Raw genomic sequence first — 19,029 nt, 5'->3', positions numbered from 1 at the left:
GGCTATTACAGCAATCAAACGCTTCCTATAATTGCAGACCAGCTTTTTGCATGTCTCCACAGGCATTTTTGCCCATTCATCTTTAGCAATGAGCTCCAAATCTTTCAGGTTGGAGGGTCTTCTTGCCATCACCCTGATCTTTAGCTCCCTCACAGATTCTCAATTGGATTCAAGTCAGGACTCTGGCTAGGCCACTGCAAAACGTTAATGTTGTTGTCTGCTAACCATTTCTTCACCACGTTTGCTGTATGTTTTGGGTCATTGTCGTGCTAAAATGTCCACTGGTTCCCAAGGCCAAGTTTTTCTGCAGACTGCCTGATGTTGTTGTTGAGAATCTTCATGTATTGCTCTTTTTTCATGGTGCTGTTTACTGTGATTAGGTTCCATGGTCCATTGGCTAAAAAACACCCCAAAGCATTAGGTTCCCACCACCATGTTTGACAGTGGGGATGGTGTTCTTTGGGTTGAAGGCTTCTCCATTTTATGCCAAATGAAGGCAACATCATTGTGACCAAATAATTCAATTTTTGTTTCATCTGACCATAACACTGAAGACCAGAAACCTTCTTCTTTGTCCAGATGAGCATTTGCAAAGGCCAAATGAGCTTTTGCATGCCTTAGAAGTGCCTGGAGAAGTGGCGTTTTCCTTGGTCTGCATCCGTGGAACCCAACAGTGTCCGTTGGACTGTCTGCCTTGAGACATTGCCACCAGCAGAGCCCAGATTCACCAGAATGGCCTTGGTGGTGATCCTGGATTCTTTTTCACCTCTCTCACTATTCTCCTGGCCAGCACAGGTTTCACTTTTGGCTTCTGACAACGTCCTCTGAGATTTTCCACAGTGCGGAACATCTTGTATTTTTAATAATACTTTGCACTGTAGCCACTGGAACTTGAAAACATTTGGATATGGCCTTGTAGCCCATTCCTCACTTGTGAGCAGCCACAATGCACAGCTGCAGGTCCTCACTGAGTTCCTTTGTCTTAGCCATGACTGTCCACAGACCACCTGCAGAGAGCTGCTGTTTTTCACCTGTTGAGTTGATCAAAACAGCTATTTCCAATTAATCAGGGTAATTAGGATGCTTTAGAACAGCTTTGACTATTTGGATTGGTATGGAACTTTGGATTTTCCCAGAGACTGTGACAGTTTGTAAAGGGTATGAATAATTCTGGACATGATACTTTTTGCTCAAATGTAAATAAAAGCTGAGAAATATTTTTTTCCACAATGATGCGTCTTGTACATCATCTTATTATCTTTTGTGAGACGCCTATGTCATTTCCAGTCAAAAAATAACTTGCTAGTTGAGTAAAAGTAACTTTAAGTCAAAATTTGCCAGGGGTATGAATAATTATGGGCTTAACTGTATATACATATACATATATGTGAAGATGTTAAAGCTAACTGGATTTGTTGGACTGTGAATGGGATCCAAACTAAAAAAAAATTACTGCTTATCTTGAATCCAACATAATGTTACAACTGCAAACACTCCTCTTTACTGCCATTATATTTTATATTGTGAACATTTAGTGCCAGAGTTTATTAACTTATTTATTACAAAAAAAAACAAAAAAAACAAAAAAAAAAAAAACACACATCTTTGAGAATGTAAAGACAAAAAAACAAAAACAACTTTGTGTGGCTACATCTGTACTTGTGGACCTAAAAGGTACAGTAGCAGTCTATGTCCGTGGTTACTTTTGGCTTGTGAACCTTTAAAAGTTGAACTCACACTCTTGCTTATCACACCTTAGTATGCAGACAGATTGTTTTTATAGTTTTTATTTAATTATAGGAGGAGCTAAAAAACTTTCATATCAATTCAAAATTAGAGTCAGATAACAAATATAACACCTGTATGTAGCAGAAATGTTCTCAATGTTGTCTGCTGCTTTACAACTCAAATAAGTGCCAGTGTTTGCAGGTGTTCGCGTGTGTGTGTGTGTGTGTGTGTGTGTGTGTGTGTGTGTGTGTGTGTGTGTGTGTGTGTGCGCGCAAGCAGAAGAGCTCAGCAGGGATGAGATGGAAGAAAAATGCACTTTTCTGCTTTGTCGAAGTTATGGTTACTGTTTTTTTTTTTTGTTTGTTTGTTTTTTTTTTAAAACAGGGAGAAATGGAGAAATTAAAACAAAATGTTTTTCTTCCACATGAATCACGTTTCATAGCTACAGGGTTTTTTTGGGTAGGGGGGTGGGGGGGGCAAATTTAGCTAGACTCCAGTGGCTATGATACTGAGTAAGCACTTTCTGGCTCCTACAAGTAGTAGTTAGGGGACCACTTGGAATTACCAGGATTTCTGCATTGATTACTTGTGGGGTTTAGTTTCTGTAGTCAAAGTGAAAATTCCAGATGAACACACTGAGGTTACTAATGTCCATAGACCCTTGGCCCATAAGTGTTATTGGATACCCAAGTGGTCTGGTGTTTGATATCCATTATCATTCTTACTCAATGTTTTTTTGCTACAGTGACACATGAAGAAATGTTTTAGAAACTTTGATTTGGTGTTACTCCCAGTTTCTTCATTTTTTTTCCTGCAGGGAAGAGACGAGCAACACTTTGGAATTTCCTGTGCATATCTGTGAGACTTTTTTTGATTGAATCTCTTTTTTGTGGATTTTCAAAGTCCTAAAACCCACACCCTCTCATCTCCTTAACTGGAGAACCTTTGTCTTCAAGTAACTTTTGGAGTAGTTGTGAGCACAGAAGTGCAGTTAGGTTTTCCGCCCTGGCACTGTGAGCGATTACTCTGTTCTGTTGAAAGTACAGCCATTTCTCTGTAACCACTTTATTCAGATTCTGTGCATCTATATTTGTGACTCAGATAAAGATCAGACCATGTTTCATGGAGAATCGATGTAGAAATCCTTGTAATTCCAAAGGATTCACCAACTTTGTCTTGCAGCTGCAGAAAAATAGCACAATTTGATTTGAGGCAGACCCATTAATATGATGCAGATCGGCACAACACACGTGTGGTTGTGCTCCGCATGATTTACATTTTCAAATACTCAGGAAGAGGAAAAACTGATTGCACCCTTCATGGAAACATTGCATCTGTACAAAGCTGCTTTCTATTGAGCCACATGATGACATACTGTAGATACTGTAGCAGACCTGAAAGCCAAGTCAAACTTGATTCTTCAGATCATTGCAATTTGATTTATTATTCTGTATCCAAGCACTTAAAGGCATAAAGCATCACTGCTTTGATTTATTTGGGAATAAATGAATGTGACTCGTCTCAGGAGTACAGCTGACAACGCCCTCCACCACATAGACAGTCTCAGCTGGAATCCCGAGGCCCTGTTAGTGAAGCCGGTCATCAAGACTGCACCGACATTAGCTTTTTAATTTAAGTAAACATGGCCATTTTAACTGAGCTCTCAAACCAATGACCGAGTCTAACTGAAGTCAAAAAAAAGAAAAAAGGATGGGGTAACACTAGAGAAATAATGTGTTACACACTCTCAGTGGTGCTCATAGTGCAGCAAACCTCACAGAAGTGTTGCTGTAACTTTCAAAGCTCAGCATATGCAAGAGCATGTAAGATTATCCAGAGCACAGCGGTTTTGTGAAAATGTGCAGGTGTTTTGGTCAACAGAGACCCATCACTACACAAATGAGAGCTTTGCACTGACATTTCTGATCATTTCCTGTTAGCTGTGCTTCACTGGTGGTGTCGAACCACGTTGTGTTGGTGTTAAAACAAGTGCAGCGTCTGCCTCCAGTGCTTCATTATCTCCCCCACTTCATTTGCTTTTGTGTGCAGTGATCCACCTCTGACTAAATTCAAGGGCTAAAATACAGGAGTGTGCAGCATTTAGTACATTCCAATGGAGACATCTACACTGTAAATGCACTGTAACGTTGTATTACCGTCTATGTTGACTGATGTGTTAAAAAAAAAAAAAAAAAAGTACTGTAGGTGTTCAGCTTTTCTCAGCCAGCTATCGATGTCAAACTATTGCCTTCTTTTTCCAATTTCAACAGTAAGTCGAAATAAGTTGACTGAATTCAACATTCCTGCCTTTCATTCCGAAGTACCTGTCTGTCAGTGTGCTCTAGAGTTGCTACTAATCAGGAAAAACTTCCTCTGTGGTCAAGCTGATGTTCAAGTTTTCCAGAGGCCATTCTTTGGTTTCTCCAACAAAACTGCAAACTGATATTGCTATTTAACATGATAAAATCTGTATGTATGGTGAACTATTTTGTTAATAAAGGCAATGTTTATATTGTTAAACGCCAGCTTTTTTTTTTCCTGAGGTTAAAATTGCAAACCTTGTGACAGACTAAATTTCCCACACTGGAAAGCTTAAGTGCTTTCAGTATGAAGATGCTGCCTCATGAACTGACAGTTGCAGATAAAAGGAGACAGAATATAGAGCAGTCCATATTCAGTGAACAGATGTTATTTCCTTGAAAACAGATTAAGAGCTCTTCCAAAAGAAAAGATGAATAGAACAACATCTGTGGTCTTTCAGAGAGACATAACAGTGTTCCCTGCTCTGTGTCCTGAATGTCACTACACTGGCTTCTATCCAGGATGCTCGGCACTCCGGCGCATGCCTCTGCAGGCCAGGTGTGTCGATCTACCTGCAGTCACGGGTCCATCGTCCCACTGAGCAGCAGGGACATCTGCTGATCAGATACGATTTCCTGCTGAGTCGCAGCCATGGCCCGACTCAGGTACACAGCCAGGATATGTTTGCACTGAAAGAAAAGATCGCAGACACCGATTCATTAGATTAACAGCAGAGCCGGTGTGATTAATGAGACGGATATGAAGCTGTAATGACATGCCAGTAATTTAAATTCAAACATCTCATGTAAACACCAGACTAGAAAAGAGCAGCTTGGCTCTAAACTGTTGGAAATATTCCACTGACTTATTGTATAACACACTGAGCGTATTAGTCACTAACTTATATAAGAAAGAATATTTATATCTAATTAAAAATGTTCATATACATGGAGAGCAGTTATGATAAAGAGGGTTTTGTTTGTGTGTGGATGTTTGTGTACAAAATAAGCAGTAATTCCAGTAGCCTAATGTTTGCTGGATAATAAGAAGCTCTGCAGCTCTCAGGATCGGTGAGCATGTGTCAGTGAACGTGTTCATTAGCCCCTCTTATTATCAGTATAAGTGACTCATTGATTTGTTTTCCTCTTCAGCCTACTGCATGCACTGTACATCAGCTTCAGCTGCACATTAGCCTGTCTGTGGATTTTTTCCATCCTTTTCCTTAAAAAAAGGAGGTTAAAAATGACCTCAAATTCTCAATCTGCAAAAGCAGAGAAGTTATTTGGTAGCCTCTCCTGTGAACCGTTTACTAGCACATGGCTATGGCAGGTGAGCTCCTTTATATGTCCACTGACCTATACTTGTCAGAGCAGTACTACCTCATCTGTCTTCTTGTGGTCATGCTGGAATCTGCAGAGCACGGGAATGAATGAAGTGGCTGTAGTGAGGCAGGACTACACCCTGCATGTATCTCATTTCTGACTTTGGGATTGTGAGAGTTCTTTAAAATGTCATCCACCATTTTGCTTCCACGTTTGGACTGACACAAACTCATTGAGTTTGATGAGCATTTGCAGTTTTTCATGAGGAAAGATATCAATGGCACTGACGTGCTCATGAGGAGTCTCTATGGTCTGTTACAGCTCTCTGTTTCTCACAACAATTTTAGCAGCGTCCTCCAGGGAATGGCCTAATGTTTAGAGGACGAGCGAAGATAGTTTACTTGCAGATATTTGGAGCCAAAACAGCCAGCCGGAGCAACGCCCATCAGTGACCAGACAAAAACAAGTCCTGACCACATTACATCTGTCACACACATTTAAATATGGGCTTTGTCTTGCTTGAGTTGGCAAAGACTTTCCACTTAGATCATGCTTGAATGACAAGATACAAGTGTGTGTGTAAATATACTACTTTATACAATGGAAATGTCCCCCTCACGTTCCAAAATATGTAAAGGTTTGGTGTGGTTAGCCACTGCTCTGGGGGTTTCACCTCTGGGGCTATAAATACTACTACTCAAGCCCCTGACAGGTGGAGGACTACCATTTGAAGACTGCAAGGAGCAACCAGTTCGGGAAAATATAACAAACTCATATGAGTGCTTTTCAGAAGACAAAACACGACAACCTAGGCAATCAAATACAAAGCATTAGAACCCTTTGTAGTGAAGATACCAACTAGGTGCAAAGCAAAAAACCTCAATAGCAAATGTCGTATCGCTTCTTCTTGTTATTGATATAATAGCAGCAAGTATCAACACTCTTAATAAAACATGTGATCCAAGTGCTCTAAGGCAATTCCCATGCTAACTTGACTTGGTGGTGTTTCTGAAATGGATATGAAAAGGTGAAGAGGAGATAACTGAGAAGAACATAAGGAAGCAAATTAATTATCTAAACTGACATACAATTAAAAACCACTAACATAAACAGCACGCACCCACAACACTGGACTACAAATAAACATAACTATTTTTCTTCCTCATCATTTATAGGAATATTGTGATGTAAAGGGCTCAGCTGATTACTGGTTTGTGAGAGCACCGTTATCACAGGCAGTGTAATCTTTATCTGGAGGAAAAATAAAACAAACACTAAATGCAGTTACAAAAAGAAAATATACTTTAATCAGCTTTTTTACCTTTAAAACTATCATTGGCAAGTACACAGATACATTTGTGTAGCACTTATATTTAAATGCTATTCCCTCTCCACTCCCCACATCTACTAAAAACCTTTAGTGCAACACGACATATGGTCTTATGAGACTTACCACCAGGCCCTCATTTCTACGTAGCACACTGTAGGCGAAGGCTGGGCACGGGCAGTAGTGGCAGGACAAGAAGCAAGTGTACAAACGTCCCGAGCCTCCTGTTACCTGAAAGATATTCATGCAAAACAATTAAATATGTGACAAAGTTTGTGTTTACTGACCTCAAATGAAAAAAATGTCACTTAGATTGTTGCAGAGGTATCATTTGTTGTTTATGAGGGAGATTCTGAATTCAAATCTGACTACAGTACTGCCGAGGCAGTTGTGTAGATGAGAAGTGGAGATAAAAAGCATGCAAAGGCATAAAGGGAGAACAAGTTGTTTCCCCAAATGATTGTCAACGAGTTCAGGCATGGCTGGCCGAGTTCTGGATATTACAGACGTGATCTTGTTCCATAAACATATTTCCCCCCCGTTTTTTTTTTTTTAATTTAAGATCAAGGTTTTAGAACAAAATAGTTCTCAAAGAAAAAAACAAACAAACAAACAAACAAACCCCCCCCCCCCAAAAAAAACCACATGTAGCTATGATGTAGACCAGCAGAAAAACAAACAAACTGTCTTTTCTAGTGTTCATACGATTACCTACACCAAGGAGGTTATGTTTTTGGTGCTGTGCATGGTGTGACTGTGTCTTTAAGACCTTTGAGACTACTGAAACAGTGGAGGAGAGAAGAGATTGCTACAACAGATGAAAAGTACCTGAAAGTCCTGTCCTTAAGAAATAGGAAAAGCAAAAAACAGCAAAGACCTGACACAGAACCTGAGAGATGCATCTGGACCTTCAGTTTGACCCATCTACCCTCTTATACAAGGCCTCATCAGAAATGGTCTTAGTGGAAGAGTGGTTATCGAGAAGCCATTGCTAAGGAAGGAAAACTGAGAGAAAGGGCTGAGATATGCCAAATTACACAAGAGCTGGACTGAAAATCAGTGGCAGTGGGTCTGATGGAGCGCTTTGAGTACTCTATATAAGAACCAGTCCACATACCATTGTGGCCCAGTGTATATAAAGAGCTGACCTGTTTTTCATCTCTCACATTATGGTAAGCAAGCTCCCGGACTTACAGATTTCTAATTTTCTGCTCACTCACCCAAGCACACACCTCACCACAGATTTACTGATCTGTAAACAACATAGTTGATGGAGATCTTACTTGTGTGGAAGCTAGAGCCACTTGTAACACTGAAGACTAGTTACAGAAATCATAGGAAAGCTTGCCTTTAAGGCTCTGTTGAAGAATAGAGGTGATCAAAACACATTGACCTTCAAGCAGATTAAGATTGTACAAACTGTTTTGCCTTGTATACTGTATTTCTATGTATGTTTGCACATGTTTCAATAAATTTCTGTATTTCTCATTTTGCTAGCAAAACAAAGAAATGAAGGGGGGGGGGGGGTGTCAACACTTTTGCAGAGCATTGCACTTTGTAGACCGCATGCCGGCACATGCCGACTTTACCCTGAAAAATTTACAGGAATATAACAGTGTAAACTATTCTTTAGCTTCTACCAAGTACATGATTTCTCATTAGTTATTTAGATGAGATAAGTAATAAATAATGCATTTTTAAAAAACCTGGGTGGGATGTCTAATGCTCATGATGTGAGCACTCGCTCCCAGCTACAGACAGTGATTTAGGTGCCATCCTCATACACATGACACATGAGGACATTAAGTCGGTGGATTAGCTTGACACTTCACAATAACTAATGCTTGCCAAGATGGCAGAGCAGGCTCCATTATTCTCCAGAGCTTCAATGAATTACCTTTGCCTCTGACCTACAAAAGTAAAAACACCTCATTTATTCAATGTGACACTTCATTATTTAAAAAAAAGGCACAAAAGAGACAATTACATAGACTCACAACACCTCACTAAAGATGTACTTTTCACACTAAGATGAGGACAGAAGCTGTAAAACTGTGACCACATGGACAAGGACCACTACAGTTTCTAAAGAGCCAAGTTTAAAATCAGCTCACACCAGCTCTTTTTTGTTTTCATGGGGCTCTGCTGCAACTCTCACCACAAACCTAGTGGCAAGTTGCGCTTGGACTGTTTGGCAGGCATCGAAGTTTCTTCAAAAAAGAAAAAAACGCTATACATCAGCATCTCTCTGTTACTCACTGCAGTTGGACTCAGCAGAGTTCTGGCTTCATCTCTGCTACAAGCAGTGGCTCCCATGAGAGTACTTGCCATTAACGTGAGCCAGAGGAGCAGGAACTAGGGCATCTCTCTGTTCCACGCCACAAACATGGCTTTGGGGAAATTTATAGTGGGAAGTCATTAAGATACGCTGCCCCTCTGTCTGTATGCCAACATGCTGTATATGTGCATTATCAGTCAACTCTGACTGGGTGCATTTATTCTGACTTACAAAACACAGACCTTGAGATTCTCATGTGTAATGATGAATTACTTTAAGAACTAAAAAGCCTTCATGTTAATGCTACAAAGACTTTTGTTTTACATTCCGTTATGAAGAATGGTTTAGCTAATAACTAATGGCACTTCAGAGAGGATTAAATAAACTCTCCTTACAGCCAGTCACACATCATCTCAGCAGGCCCTGTCACCACCTTAAACTGAAACCTTAAAACATGACCTGAACCGGGGGAATGGATATTTGATGGATAATTAAGTCTGTGAAGGTTGTCAGTCATCCAGGTCATCGTTTGAACAGAGGCGGTGGTTTACGACACCAACTGTCTGCCATCTATAATCCAGTTTTGAGTTCCCTCCCCAGACGCCTTAACGCCCACTCACATCCTGGGCCATCTGACCTCAGGAATTCACATGACAGGGTGGGGCCAGGTTTCACAATGAGCTCACCCGAAACCCTGGCTGATTAGGTACCACACCCGCTTTCACACCTTGGCTCATGTGATTAGAGGATCACCAGGGGGTCCTTTGTCCCTTTTTGGGGGGATACTCCCACTGGGTTTAAATCTGGGACTCTCGGCCATTTGACCTTAGAACTGAAGAAGCTTCTCGGATGAGAGGTGAAACGTCTTCAAGCAACTCAAAGAAGTCCAGACACTTTTCTTTGCAAATTCCTTTGACGATGGATAATTAAATAACTTACCGACAACATTTCATATTGTCACCTTGAACTGTGAGAAGCTGTAATAACTTTCTATTTTCCCACTATATTAATGACAGTTGACTCAAAAACATATATTTTAAGAGTTTCATTACTTCTAAGGTTTCACCACTCACAAATTCTCTTTCCAATAAAACAAAACCGTGGTATATTTCTTGTCAAAAGGTCATTCGGCTTTAAGAATGAGATAAGACTGTAAAGAAAAATTGCACTGAAATGCCAAGTTCTCATGGGTTATTCCATAAAGTGACAAAATAACCACCACAAAATGAGAAACTCTGTCCAACAGAAACAAATTTTTAGTAGGAAATGACAAAAATGGCCGAATCTATTCATTTATTATCTTCCTTCCATTGAACACACGCATCACTGTACTTCCAGCAAATGCATTTCTTTCCAAAATGTAATGTGGTGAGAGACGGCTGCTCCATCCTCTTCCCGCCTTACAGGAAATTGGCATAAATGCTTGACATGTGGATGACTAATTGCAGAAAAGCCAGAAAATGAGCTGAAGCTCCAACACCCAGTGGTAGCATATACTTCCTGAAGATGCTCCAGTCTGATCAAAATCACAGGGCCTCAAGTCCAACCTTGAACATTATTTCATCACTTAACCTTTGATCCTCACAACAGTAACTTCACCTCCTTTTTTATTTCTCATTAGAAAGGGAAATTAGAAAGGGACTTGCTTTGATTCATTTTAGCTGGAACCTAATATGTGTCTTCATGCACTTCTCACTATGTTCTGATGTGTTCAGGTATGTTTAAGGGGTTGGTTTGATTTTAACAGCTGCCTACTGACAAGTGAAGTCAGAGAGCAGTGTAACCTAAATGTCGGAGCCATGCCTCTGAGACATGATTTGAACAGACACTGTTCAATTAAAACTTTATATAAGTGCCACCTGGCCGGATTACAGGAGGAAACTCACAGCTGTCAAAATGAACTTATAAGATGCAAAAGCAAATTTGATGCTTTTGGATTTAAAAAAAAAAAAAAAAAAAAAAAAAAAAATCATCATCTAAAACTCAAGTGATTCAAGTTGCCAGAAATATTTAGAAATACTGATGTAAAATGGTCAGACATGAGGTAGCCGCGATGTGAATGATGTGGAAAAGTTAAGTCGTGCTGAAAATTTCACAACACAAACAAAATCCATGTCTTTATTTAGCTGCATTGTGCTCTAACGCTCCTTTCATAAACCTATTTTTACAGGGGGCTAAAGGAGTTTACAGGAAATTCAGGACACAATGACCACAACCTTGGTGGACTGCTTCGTTTCTCCCACCACAAGTGATGCCTTGTCCCCCTGAGGTTAACTCATAAGCTTAAGGACAGCATGACTCAGGACAAATTTCAGGAAAAAAGTCTTTTTTCTTTCACATTAAGTAATTTCCTGTCTTATAAAAATGTTCTTCGTGTGTAAAATGCTTTTGTAAATTTGCACTTGCAGGAAGGAATTTCTAACATTCAGTGAGAAACACCTTTTACAACCTTAGCAGGCACAGAGAAGTGAAACTCGGCTTTAAAAAAAAACATTAGACAGACCTGAAAGGCCTTGCGTCCACTGGGAGATGTCAAACAGGTGACTGAGTGCTGGTCAACCAAATCCAAAGCCTGTAATGCACAAGACCCGAAGACAAACTTCAGCCTATGAGACAAGAAGAAGAAGGAGTCGTCAAAACAACAACAGAAGCTTTGTGCTCAGATTTAAATGTGTATAAGAAAAGCAAAACTATTAATCACAGAAACCTGTCATTCTTTACGGAATTTTATATTTTGAAAATGAATTAATTTAATTTAAAATTTATTCTATCCTTTTTTAAATTTAGCTCTTGATGGCTTTCAGTTTCACTGCTCACCATTCAATTTCAGTTCTACAATTCAGTTTTTGGGGGCATACATCCAGGTCCTTTGTGAAAGCCGCAGAGTAATCGAGCGCCGTTTGTATCTGCAGACCTACAGCATCTTGAGTTGGAGCGGGGCACAGATTAAGTATTCAGAAGTCATTCGTCATGTCAAATGACCGGCGGATAAACTCTCAGGTTGGTAATAACTATAATACCTGTATAAGAAAAAGCATCATGTAAACAAATGATAGCCGATAACTGTTATGCTTATTGTAGCTGTTTGCTAAAAACGCTAATTTAGCTTAGTTTGCCCTGGGTTCAGCTTTGACAAATATGATCAACTATTTCCAGTAGAATTCCACAGTTGTCATCTTGTACCCTCTCAGAGCCCTGTATGCAGGGAAATGTGCAAAAGAATGTCCAAACTGTTGTATTTTAGGTTTATTTATGTCTTACTCAGCATCCCAACTCTTTAGCTAACTTAATAACTTTAGCTAAAGTGAATAGTTAGTCTTATTCATTAGTGAAGCATTACTGGATCGCCCCTGTTTGAAATGATATGATATGATATACGACTATCACTGAAACAGCAAACTTTGTGGAAAAAGAACCCAACACTTCTCATTCTCTGAAACTTTTGGCCACAGCCGTATATTACACTATAAGTGCTTGTTCACTCTTGTCAATAATTACATCTCTAAGTTCTCTTTCTGCAATTACAGGTAAAGAATATCCAATATTTTATCTAAATGACTGCTTTGTCTTTGAAAAGGTGATGGTCCAGTTCTACTCTAAGTACATCCTTACGGTGGCTCACGGGACAAGGACTCAAGTTGAGCAATTCAGATTCAATCTGAGCAATTCAAATTCAAATTTAACTTATTCAAATTCAGTTTCTGATAGCACAAAGTTCTGCCCATAAAATAGCCTATGTTCAAAAAGAAAAAACAAAAACTCAGAACATTTAAATAAAAAAAAAAAAAAAACCCCACAATGGTGGAGAAGGAAACAAAGAGTAACTAGCTTCTTTTTTCCCCACTCTGTGTTTACAGGCCGTTCCAGTGTTTATCTGTTTTATACACTCGACCAAACAACAAATATAAAATTAAACAAAAAGTAAGTTAGAAATCAAAGTGTCTCTTCTAGCGAACATTTAAAAAAAAGAAAAAAAGAAAAAGAGAAAAAAAAAAATCGATGTAAAGTTAAGTCTTTTGTGGAATTTAGCGCATCTCAAATAAATAAAAATAAATAAATAAATAAATAAATAAATAAATAATTCAAAAAGTAGCTATATTAATACTGAAACAAACAAGAAAAGAAGGTAAAATATTCCCTCCAAACAAAACTTATAAATTCTAAATGCGCAAATCAGTCCGTCCATGATTACATTGCGCCGCAATGTAGTCTGCGCCTGCGCGAATGTATCGCCTATCGTTGGTTATTGGACTGACGATTGTCGGTTGGAAAATTTTTTACATATTTCCCAACCTTACTGGTCATAAGCCACACTCTGGAAGCAGTCCTATCTATATATTCTCTTAGAAAGCCTGCTCATCAGCTGGGAGGAAAAAAAAAAAAAAAAAAAAAAAAGTTGCCAGTCATGCTTGTGTGAAACAAAAGGTTATGAAGACGAGAGGCACACTGCATATCTATAGAAACCACACTCCTATATCTGTGTGCGTCTGTGGTGGAGCATCTCGAACCCTTTTTTACATCATTTCGTCCCTGCATGTCACCTCAGGGCTAGTAAGGATATACAAATGTAATGTGAAGTAATAAGCATTATCTTTAACACAACACTCTATATGTGCCTAATTAGAGCACATGTTAAATGGTTTCAAACCAGACTTCTATTGGTTTAAAGGTCTATCCTATGAAAAAGGTCATTCAATCATGTTAGATAATCACACTGAAGTTCAGTGCAATAAGAACAACATCCCTTTATCCATTAGATCCCCATCACTCAGTTTGTTTTTATTAAAATTCTGACTGGAATCATTAATGTGGGCAACCTAATTGTGCTGCTATATGATAAATATGCTTCTACAAAGCCTAGGAGATTTAAAAAAAAAAAAAAAAAACACTAGTGAATTGCCAGAGTGTGATGAGCCCCTAAACCATAAGGCTTCCTGTGTGACAAACAGGATGTGGTGACAGGGAGCACTCCTGTACTCTCAACATTTCGAACCACTTTGCCAGGAAATCTCACAGAGCCCCATCGCAGTCCTGTCAGTGTGTCTGTGTAACATGGGGAAACCCAGACTGCACGCATGCATCATTGGTCATTCTTAGTGTGGTTTATCCACATCACACCCACTCAGAACCAACTTTTTTACTAAGAACATAACTCAGACAGGAGTGGATGACTATTGACCGCTCCACCTGGCACTGAACCGGCACCCTTTCGCTTGCCAAGGTGCTTTGAGAGTCCTGCACAATAAAAATGAGTAAAAGCAAAACAATTTGGAGCAATGATGGAAGGTTTTTTTGTTTTGTATTATTGGCAGTAACCTAGAAAAAAAAACCCATGTACTGCTAAAGAACAAATTTCCTGTAGGCAGTCATGTCTCCCAGTGTTCCTGAATCCAAAACTACTTGAAAGTTTGGTCTGGAGGACCCGTCTTCAAAACTTGGTAAGATACTGTAAAATGTGTCAAGTGTATCAAAGAGAACTTTATACTGATGACCTGATGCCTCTTGCAGTTGCAGGCATCTCTGCTGCTGCCTTTGCACTTTTTCAGTTTTCCATAAATGCAACATTTTTGTAACTGCAGACACCTCATTATGCTGCTTTGGATGGATCTTAGCTATTGAACCATACAGTAAAGGTGTCATGTCCAGTTGTACAACTTTTTTTTTTTCCTAAACATGAATAGTCTATAATCAAATCCATTCAGGGCAGACTGGCAGGAAGAACTGGGCACTGAAATTACTGGTGAAGTGTGGAAAACTTTGACACACTTTGATACAACTCAAACTGTTCACCCATTCTCTATTTACATTAAATATTAATAAAGTACTTCACCTCTGAATGTGCAAGAGAGCAAGAAACTCATCAGTTCTTTCAATTTAAGAAACCGCAAACCTTCTGAGACCGTCTATTTTATTTTTATGACAAGACTTTCGATAGCTAGTTTCATTGTGCACCTCTAACAGAGCTACATGGGGTGATTGAAGTGAAGCATTGCTCCATCCACACTGCTAGCAAGAAAAATTGCTCCATAATCCTAGAAATCCAAGATGCCCCCAGTATTTGATAGGTGGATGGAAGAAATCATAAGTACAGTACAAGTGTAGTGTGTAGTCATCAGAAGTGTAGTACAACTAAAGAAAATCAAATACATGCATGGAAAGACTGTATTTGTGTGTTTGAGTGATTTTTCTTTTCTTTTTTTTGTGTACTTTTGTACTAGTCGAAAATTTTGATAATCAGATAATCAAAAAAAAAAAAGAAAGAAAATAATACTTACGCAATCAGCAGGTCATTGGGAACTGCAAGAAGAAAAAAAAGTGACTTAGTTAGGTGTAAACAATTTATCAGCAGTTGCAGGGCTTGTAAGATAACACTTGGCTATTGTGTTGATGGTAAAGATAAACTATGTAGGCATACAGAACGTTTACTTTGTGTTTACACTTATTTAACTTGCCTGCTTCTTCTTTAGCTAGTGGAAAACTCTTCCCAGCAATTGAATGTCTGGAAGTCATTAAAAATTGCACTGCAAAAACACCTCATTATGCTTTATTATAATCACTGTTTTACAGTTCATTTTATTTGTCACACTATTTTTTATGATGGTGGAAAAATTCAGGAGCACTCCACCACCATACTTTTGTATTCTATCGCATATTTCTAAACTGGGATAGCTCTGCCACTTGAAGTCCTATGAAAACTTTAGCACACCCAAATGTTTTGGAAGTTTTCTAGTATGGAGCATTAAGGTATGCGTTAACACCCCAGGAGTGGGCGGCCCAGCAAACATACAAAGCTCAAAAAACCCCTAAAAACTCCAAGAGCTACCTCTCAGACGCTCCTTAGTTAAATGTTGAGCTCATTACAGTTGTTGTAGAAATCTGAAACAAAGTGAGGTGCACATAACCAGGCTGTCGTTACCTTTGCAAAGGGGTACAGGCAAACAGTACAGATAGCCTGACAGCAGTCTGCATGGTTTTTGATAAAAATGAACTGTAAGCACTGAATATATAGAGACATGTTATTTTGAGTTTGTTCCCAGAATGGCCTCTTCATTTCAGGTTAGTTTTTACTGTTTGAAAATGTTCAGATTTAGTCTTTTTTACTATTATTGCATGGAGGGCAATCATTTTTAGGATCTTAGGAGAAATCAGTACAGGTATTACAATAAAAAAACACAACTTTACTAAAAGCAGCTGTTTTTCACATCTAGTTTGACTTTTTAGTTTCATTTTATTTAACTATAAAACCTTGATCTGTGTTTGGGGTGTTTATTTCCCCATCCTCCTTGAAAAGTAGGTCATTTATGTTACCTGACAGAAGTCGACAGTTTCCATTCAACTACTTTCTTTCCGAGACCTTCAGAGGTTGAAATTAATCAAACACCCAAACAACACATTAGATCACAGCTCGATAAACTTACTGACAACAGACAGCAAAATTGGAAGGTTTAAAGTTCAATTTTCCCCAAATCATAATTACACAAATGTGCACATAGGCTGTATACTATCACATGTGTGTGGTACTGCAGCAGAGTAGCAGCACGTTGCTCTTGTGCCTTCCCTCCAGCCTCAGTCCACCTCTAAAAGCACTTTAAACTGATGTCCAGGTCGTGTCATCTTGCTCTGGAGCCGTTTCTTCCTCTGGCAGGAGCTTGATACTTGTTTGTGGTCAGAGGACCTGGCACATAGGCTGTAGCTTGGATAGATTAGCACATGTCAGGGCTGCCTGCCACGTGGAGCTCTTTGTCCATTTTCTTCTCTTTCTCCTTCAGCTGTCATTATCATCCCAATCATAATGTGTATATATGTCTCACACTGGAAAATAACAGAATTTAACAGAATTTCTTTCCCCAGTTATGAGTCATGATTTCTTTAATCTGAGCTTCTGATTAAGGTCAAAAGACTAGTAGGGACTGTCCATTGGCACATTTGAGGGGCAGCTGAAGGGTGTCGTAGCACGTTGCTACCCGTTGTGGGGAAAACTTAGACATGGAGGTGGTTGTGCTTTCTGATGAGCCTGCTTGTTGATATGAAACCTGCAGATGTGGGCTGTGGTCAGTAATGAATCACTGGAAGAGTCTGCTGGTGCCGTGCATGGTGGCAGTGTAGGTGGAAGTTGAGTTGGTGGAGCCACTGAAAGGGCACAGTCGAGGTCATGGTCCACTCTGACAGACTGAGGCTCTCAGGAGAGAGACTTACAAGACCTTCTTTGAGAAGATTTATTCAGCTTTCTCCCAGTCCCTGCATTCTGTGTCATATTTCCGCACATTTAAGCCATTTAGGTGATTTTTAATTTCACCAAAATATTTTCCTTTTTTTGTTGGGTTTTACTATAAATCTATATTTTTCCTTTTATCTACATCAGCAGTCTTACACTGAATGTTCTCCCTCGCGGTTTCACCAAAGCATGGATAACGCTGACAGCTCCATCAACATATTTCACCCACACATAAACTGCATTTGGAGACATGAAATAGTGCTCACAAATACATAATTTTAATCAATCTGGTGCATTAATCTCCAGTGTGTATACAATTGTCAGTGCAAAGATAATTGTTCACCACAACCTGGTAAAAGGAGTCGCAAAAGTGGTGAACCTTAGGAGGGCCGGGTCCTCAATTTACTTTGTCCCTCAGAAAATACTTCCTGTTTGTGGATCGCTATGTTAACTCAGCCCTGGAACGATGAATCTCTAGATCAGATGTGAACGTGGAGAAACAATCTATTGAGGAGGGGGGTGGTAGTCCTCTTCATCTGTCAACTATCTGAGCTCGAGGGCGAAAATGCATTTTTCCAGGATGACCTGTCACTGTTCATCTTGGACCTCAGAGCCAATCAGCCATGTGCTCACACTTCTGACACCAAGCTTGTTGTGGAAATTGGAAATAAACTGTGGTGCATACAACCAGGTGTCTTTGAGTTTTATTTACTTTTGCAAAAGGCATCAAACAACAATACAGACAGCCCGACAGAGGTGTGGATGGTTTTTACAAAGAGGGACTCTAAGCCTAAAATATTTATAGAGAAATGCTATCGCACATCCACACGTGGTATATGTGAAAGATTCCATGGAGACTGTCTCCATATTCTGACACTGTTTCAAATCATTTCCATTACACAGTACAATTAGGAATAACAAAGCATAACAAACAGCCCATGTCAGCTGTTAAGCACGGTGGTGGAGGGGTGGTGATTTGGGCTTGTTCTGCAGCCACAAAACCTGAGCACCTTGTACTTACTGAATCTACCCTGAACTCCTTTATACCAAAATGTTCTAGAGTCAAATGTGCGGCCATCTGTCAGACAGCTAAAGTTTGGCCCAAACTGCATGATATAACCCAACAATCACCCAACAGAAAGACTGAAAAAGAAAAGAATCAATGTGCTGACCCATCAAAGCCCCCCCCCAAAATCAACCTGATTGAAATACAGAAGTGAGACTACTAGAGCTGTACTTAAAGAAATGTATACAAACCACAATAAAGTGAAGCACTGTTGTGACAAAAAGTACAAAAATATTCCTCCACATCAATGTGAGAGACTAATAGTGTCATACAGAAAATTATTACTTCAAGTTATTCCTGCTAAAGATGGTTAGCTATCAAGCTAAAGCTATCAAATCAAGGGTTGTAATTTTTTGCACTTAGAGCATTATCTGTATTATGTTTTCTCCTGGAAAAGAAAGATGGGCACGGAGGCAAGCTGTTGCCCATGTGGCTGTCTGTTCAAATGTAATGAACCTTAATGCAGGTAAAATGAAACAACTGTTGAGATGGCCTTGGGCAAGGCATTGCCTCAGATGGGCTTTGTGTCAACCTTCTAACTTGCATGGGGATGCCTTTAATAAAAATAAACACACCAACCAATGCTTAAAATAGGAGTGCATGGTTCAGTTTGGCCATTTATTTGGCTAAAGTACAACCCATAGTTACTAAATAATGTAATATAGTTTATGGAGGCATACCAAACTATATTAGGAATCTCATGTGAACAAGGCACACTGTTAGACCTCTGCCTACCACCACATATTTCAAATACAACGAGGGTTTCTACAAACAAAAACATGGCTGTGCCAT

The 19,029-nt window shown here is 39.4% G+C and overlaps 1 protein-coding gene across 3 annotated transcripts in view; it reads right to left on the bottom strand.

Moving 5' to 3' along the window:
• zswim7 (zinc finger, SWIM-type containing 7) overlaps positions 1-19,029 on the bottom strand; it is a 30,272-nt gene that overhangs the window by 9,195 nt on the left and 2,048 nt on the right. For 2 of the 3 annotated variants that reach the window (XR_005614649.1, XR_005614650.1), the window contains exons 2-5: positions 15,232-15,253; positions 11,460-11,562; positions 6,805-6,909; positions 4,602-4,718 (exon numbers count right to left, since the gene is read on the bottom strand). Coding sequence is in view for 1 of the 3 variants with exons in the window: in XM_031754744.2 (XP_031610604.1) it covers positions 4,608-4,718; positions 6,805-6,909; positions 11,460-11,562; positions 15,232-15,253 (341 nt within the window). In the remaining 2 variants the exon portion in view is untranslated. Of the gene's footprint in view, positions 1-3,883; positions 4,719-6,804; positions 6,910-11,459; positions 11,563-15,231; positions 15,254-19,029 lie in introns of those variants that run through there. The other variant, XM_031754744.2, reaches the window with a different exon arrangement.

This window comes from Oreochromis aureus, linkage group 10 (genome assembly GCF_013358895.1).
Source record: "Oreochromis aureus strain Israel breed Guangdong linkage group 10, ZZ_aureus, whole genome shotgun sequence".
NCBI classification, from domain to species: domain Eukaryota; kingdom Metazoa; phylum Chordata; class Actinopteri; order Cichliformes; family Cichlidae; genus Oreochromis; species Oreochromis aureus.
This window is presented reverse-complemented; position numbering and strand designations above follow the sequence as displayed.